The 6000-nt window shown below is 46.0% G+C and overlaps 1 protein-coding gene across 1 annotated transcript in view; it reads left to right on the top strand.

The window, feature by feature from the left end:
- Nucleotides 1-1904: 1904 nt before the first annotated feature.
- TRPM2 (transient receptor potential cation channel subfamily M member 2) overlaps nt 1905-6000 on the top strand; it is a 44650-nt gene continuing 40554 nt past the window's right edge. The window contains exons 1-2 of the mRNA XM_074189964.1: nt 1905-2105; nt 2937-3022. Coding sequence (XP_074046065.1) covers nt 1923-2105; nt 2937-3022 — 269 coding nt within the window. The 5' untranslated portion in view covers nt 1905-1922. The remainder of the gene's footprint in view (nt 2106-2936; nt 3023-6000) is intronic.

Below are 6000 nucleotides of genomic sequence, written 5' to 3'. Positions count from 1 at the left end.
ACCCATCTAGCATGGATTCCAGACACTCTACTAGGTATGAGGGAAATGGGGAAAAGCCAAAGCAGTCTCTACCCTCCATGAGTTGCACAGTCTGATGTAGGAGATGCCATTGACAAGGACACATCCAAGATTCACTCAGATGGGATGGCTAGGTGGCACAGTGGATTAGAGCACCAGCCCTGGAATCAAGAGGACCTGAGTTCAAATACAACCTCAGACACTTAATAATCACCTAGCTGTGTGATCTTGGGCAAGTCACTTTAACCCCATTGCATTGCCAAAAAAAAAGTCAGTCAGAGAGAATGGAACTGGACCCCAGAAGGAAAGTCAGGAGTAGCTGAGAGACACCAGCAAAGGTCCCCTTGAAGAAGGAATAGCTTGAGTTGAATCTTGATGAAAAAGAAGTTCTGAGAGCAGCAGTGAGGAAGAAATGAGTTCCAGGCATGGAGAATAGTCAGTACAAGTATGTGGAGATGGGAGATGAAGAATTGGGTATGGGAAACGGTAGACCCATATGACTGGACTGGTCATCAGTGTCTGAGGCTGCAGGGAGGCAAAGAAGAATGAGAATTAAGAAGAGACCGAGAGGGACCGTCTCAGTTGACCAAAGAGGTCAGAAACCAGACAGGAATGGATGGAGTTAACTTCAAGAAGTTTAGTCACAGAGGGTAAGAGACATCTGGGGTGATAGCTAATGGAATAGTAGGTTCAGTGGGGGATGTTTTTAGGACTGGGGAGATGTGTAGCCCAGAGATAGGGCAAGACCTGGTCAAAGTCAAGCAGGCAAAATGGGTCTAGCATCATCTCAGAAGGGTTTACACACAAGAGAGCCCTATTTCTAAACTCAAAGGGTCTCCAGCCAGGTAGCATGTCTACTGTGTTGAGTGACCCTCAGCAAGTCAGAAAGTTTCCCTGAGCCTCAGTTTCCTCTGAGGAAGACCTGTTGGCCTCTGAGATCCATGCCCCTATAATTCCATGACTTAGAATTGATGTTAAGGTCACCCTTCTGCCCCTTAGAGAAACATTTGTTTGTAGCAGAGCAAGAGGTAAAGAGGTCAGTGTCTGGGGAAGGGGAAGGGGAAAGGAAGGGAATCAGGATCTATTAAACACCTATGATTTGCCAGGTCCTACAGTGCTATGTATGATCTTATTTAATCTTCATAAGAACTTTGGGAAGCAGTAGATGTTATCCCCACTTAAACACTTAAGGAAATTGAGGCAGACAGGAAGTGACAGTGTCTGGTTGGAGGTTATATTTGATCTGCACTCAGACTATGGACACCCCTCAATTGGTGATGCTGAAATTGGACTGCATTGACTCCAATGCTCTGGAGATGAATGCTAGTCCTCCAGGAGCTGTAAGTGTCCTTCCTGTATTTTCCTGAGGGACAAACTGAATGATCATGCAGCTTTCAGCTTGGGAGGACCTTCAGAGCTCCTTACAGAGTCTTCTAGAGCCACCATGATTACAGATCAGAACCATTTAGAGCTGCATGAAGCTTCAAACTTCCCAAGGCTTCCAGAAGTGGAGAGACAGAGTAGTTCATCTCATTTTAGGTTGGTTTGAATTTCTTCTCTAGTCAGCACTCTTAAATTTATTGGAATAAGACTCTCCCAGGTGAGGAAACTCCCTTTACTGATGCAGGTCACTTCCTGCTTCAGGATCTGAGTTTTTAAGTGACTTGCCCAAGGATACCCAGGCATCAGAATTTAGAGGAAGAAGCTAAGACAGGGCTCCTTGACTTGGAAAGGTTCAAGCTCAGATTCCTCCTTCCCATTTGTCCTTTCTTCCTGCCTAGCCTTTCTCATTTGTTTCACTATCACCCAAAATGCAGCATTGCAGAGAATCTCAGCAGCACGAGCCAAGGAGATGCCTGCCCTCAGAAGGGGTGTAGAGCCAGTACTAAGCCCAGGGACCCGGGATGGAGCCCTCCCGACTGAAAAAGACCAGTTCTGAGGAGGAGGAAGGGGACGAGGAGGAAGACGGCTACATCATCCCTCCCAAGAAGATCTCCAAACTCAAAATGGTCCCGAATCTCAGGAGAAGCAACAGTGGCCGTTCCAAAAACAAGAGGCCTCAGTATGCTTTTGGCAGCAATGAGAAGGTTAGGTCTCCCCCTGTCCTACTCCTGCTTTCTGCCCTCCTCCTCTCCCCCCCCCCCCCCATCACACCTCCCTGCACTTTTAGCTCCCTTTAATCTCATCACATTCACTCAAGGATTCCCATGCTGATTACTGATAATTTCATGAGGCTGCCCTGCCCCACGGCCCTGCTCCACTGTTCCACTCCTCCTGCTCTGCCCTATCCTCCCCATGGGACAATGACCAAGCAAAGGCCAGGGAAGTTCAATTGCTTCTCTTCTAATGTGAGTCAGAAGCCAGCAGTTAAAAGAGTGGTTCTAGCAGCCAAAACTGTTCAGGGAGGGTGGAGCTCAAGAGGTGGTATGGCCAGGTAGCTAAAGAGCAGAATGCAGAGCCTTAAGGCTTGGGTTTGAATCCTTTGACAGACACTGGTAGCTGTGTGACCTGAGGCAAATCATTGCTTAGTCATTCAACTGCCACATCTGTAAAATGCTGCTTTCACTCACTGCCTTCCAGGGATCAATTTATGGGCCTTAGGGCACTTTGGAAGTAGGATATTCCCTTGACAGATGACAAGTAATCCAGAGAGACTTTTACTTTTGGGGGGTTTAAACTTAAACTTCTGAGAGTTTATGGGGAGGATGGACTTAGCTGGTCTTGGGGCTTTGGAAGCCAGAGGAGGTGAGATGCAAGACTCTGGGCCTTCTTTTATTTATCCTGGGATGGTGACCTGGTCACCAAGGTGGAATCCACTGACCATCATCTCTGTGCATGAGATGGCAGTGCCAGAGGATCTCAAGCTAATGCTTGTTTGTCTGGAACCCCAGGTGACCTCTCTGCTTTTTTTCTTCCAGGAGAACCTCAGCTCGTGGATTCCAGAGAACATTAAGAAGAAGGAGTGTGTGTATTTCGTCGAAAGTTCTAAGACGTCTGACTCTGGGTAGGAAAGACACTCTGGGCGGGTCTCATACTCAAACCTCTTCCTCTTTCTTTTCTCCATTTTGCAGTGAAGCCGTTTATGAATAGGTGGCTGTCAATGAAAGCTGAGTAGGCTTCCCCTCTATTGGTAGCAAGGTTTCCTGGCCCTTCTTTTCTGAGTTTCTCTTCCTCTTGCCCAGCCAGCCCTTGGCATTTCCATTCATCTTCATCCATGTTCATATTTCAGAGAATCAAATTCTGAGGCTTCTCATCCTCTGAATAAGGAATGGGATAATGGCTGGCAAGTTTCTGGCACCTCTGAGGCTCTGTAATGGTGAGATAGCTGGGGAAATTAAATTCAACTAGAATAAATGTAAAATCCTACATAGTGGCTCAGAAAGTCAATGCTGAAGAGCAACTGCTTGGATGCATGACACTAAAGTCCACAGGAGGGGATTCAAGAGGGAATCAGCCTGGTAATGGGCCCTGAGGTCTCCTGAAGGAAGAATAATGCAGTGTCATCAACCTTCCCATGCTACCACACTCCTCCAGCGCTTCATCCTGGTGGCCCCAGGAAAGATCAGGCAGGATCTCCCATTTGAGGAAAGTTTGCAATCTGAACCTTTTCTTTGTAGATCCAGCCTTGTTGCAAGATGATGGTTCTGTGACAGACTAAAATGAACAAGATTAAAATCAATGGAGACAAGTGTAAAGACCTACATAAGGTCTAAAAAAATCAATGGAATAAGCATTCCATGGAGAAGATATGGCAGTTTCAGTTAATGGCTAATTAGAAAGGATTGAGTTTAGAATGACTTGGTGGCCAACCAACTCACAAATAAGATCATAGGCAACATGAACAGATGAACATGTCTAGAACAAAGGCTCTCAGCACCTGTGTTCTGCACTGGGCTGGACTGGACTCAGGTTGGTCTATTGGTAGTTTGGATCTGATATTGGAATAAAATGAGACACTCTGAGGTCATTTAAAGGCTAAGCTACTATCAGACTGCAGTATTGCTTCTATCACACTCTACACCTTGGTGGCTCTTGATGTAAAATGAAGAACACAGAGAGAAGAAGCACCAGGAACATCAGAGAAAAAACATTTTCTGCATAATCCCTGAGTATCATCAAGGCCTAGAGAGCTGTCCTGGACTGCTGCTCACTTAGAGTTGGAATTGTTTTTAATTTAGATGTCTAATCCCAAATTCTTTCCCTCCTTCCAGTCCATTGAGAAGGCACTCAACATGATGACTGACATATCTGAGAAATCATCATATTCCCATCTAGTGTTTTCTGACCCACAACCAGGGTCTTCCCCTTCCTGGAGGCCCCAGGAGATAAGGGTGAGAAGGACATGAAGCTGTGACCTCTTCCATGAAAGTCCCCTTCTTCTTTGGGGGCTGGTTAATACCTCCCCCTTGGGCCCACAAATCAAACTCCCTCCTCAAAAAGCCACTCTTTGTCCCCCAAGCTCACAGGGAAAGAGCTATCCCATGATCCCTAGGGATTGTGCTACCAGGGGTTAGTCTGTACATTATACAAAGCAAAAGAATTTGCCACAGTCAAGACCCAAGTTCAATCTTCTATGACCTTGAGATATTTCATTTTCCATTGCCACTGAGACTTTGGTCAGTGCCTGCAACTCTCTATACCTGTGGTCCATTCTGCCAGGGTCAGAACTATACCCTGCTCTGAAACAGGATAACTGCCCCTCCTGGGGGACCTGAGCCCTGCTCTAGACTGCCCCCTACCCCACAGTAGGTGCCTTTGAGCCTGCAGGGCCTGGTTGGGCACAGGAGGACAGTGGCCTTCCTCTGCTATAGAAAGCAGCTCAGCAAGCAGTAAAAGCACAGGCTTCTTTTCTGGGGCTGGGAAAGGCTCAGGGGGCTTGAGTCAGTGGCTGCAGGACCCTTTGAAATTCATAGAGAGAGGATTTCTATGAACAGTTCAGGTATGAGAGTAGAAACACTTTAAATGGATGCAGCTCTCCTGCTGATTTTGAGTTAATTAAATGGGAGCACAGCTGGTACCTCTATCTGTATCCCCATTCCAGAATCTGATCTCCTGGAGACAATTTAAAATGTCCTGGGAAGTGCCTCCCTCAATGGCTCATACCAAAAAAACACAATAAAATCTATGTGGCAAAATTGTTTGTCTCATCAAATTCCAAATTAAAAAACAAAAATTCAAAGTTTTGTTGACATAGGTGTTGTTGGTCAGTCATTTCAGTTGTGTCTAGCTCTATTGCAATGGTTTGCTCATTTTATAGATGAAGAAACTGAGGCAAACTGGATTGAGTGACTTGCCTAGAGTGGAATTTGAACTCATGGAAACGAGTCTTCCTGACTCCAGACCTGGCACTCTGTGCACTATGGCACACCTTAATTCCCAGCATAGTTGTTGGTCAACCCTAAAATTCTAGGGATCTGTCTTTTTTGTCTTCTTCCCCTGCTGGGTCCCTCTTGTCTTCCCACAGCACCTATTCCTTCTATCTTTAAAGGACTAAAGACTGCTGCGTGGTCATTCCAAACTAAACAACTCATCCTCATTCACACATAGACACGAATGACCCCCTTACAGATGGATGCCTTCCCCAAGGTCAGAAGATGATATTGGTCATTAGCCAGACAATAGGCTGGTCCCAGATCAACTAGGACAGAATCCATTGAGTTCTTCCAGCTTGTCCTATTCTATTGGAGGAAATGTCTATCCCAGGTTTCTGTGAAGGTTCAGTGAGCTATAAAGCTATCTATAGTAGAATGTATGGGAGTCATGGTGGAGGGAGCAGGCTGGAAGGCTTAAAATACACTTGACCAAAATGACCTTCAAAATCCCATTCTTCAGGATCCAGAACATACTAGCTTCTGCCTGTATTTATGGAATTTAGCTCCTCTAGTCTCCCTGGTGTAGGAGACTGTCAGATGTTAACAAAAGCACCATCAGAAGCATGGAGGTTGATCCAGGGTCACCATTCTCTCTATCCCCAATCCCCCA

The sequence above is a fragment of the Macrotis lagotis genome, chromosome 5, assembly GCF_037893015.1.
Source record: "Macrotis lagotis isolate mMagLag1 chromosome 5, bilby.v1.9.chrom.fasta, whole genome shotgun sequence".
NCBI lineage: Eukaryota > Metazoa > Chordata > Mammalia > Peramelemorphia > Peramelidae > Macrotis > Macrotis lagotis.
Note: the sequence above shows the minus strand (reverse complement) of the source record. Positions and strands in the feature narration are given on the sequence as shown.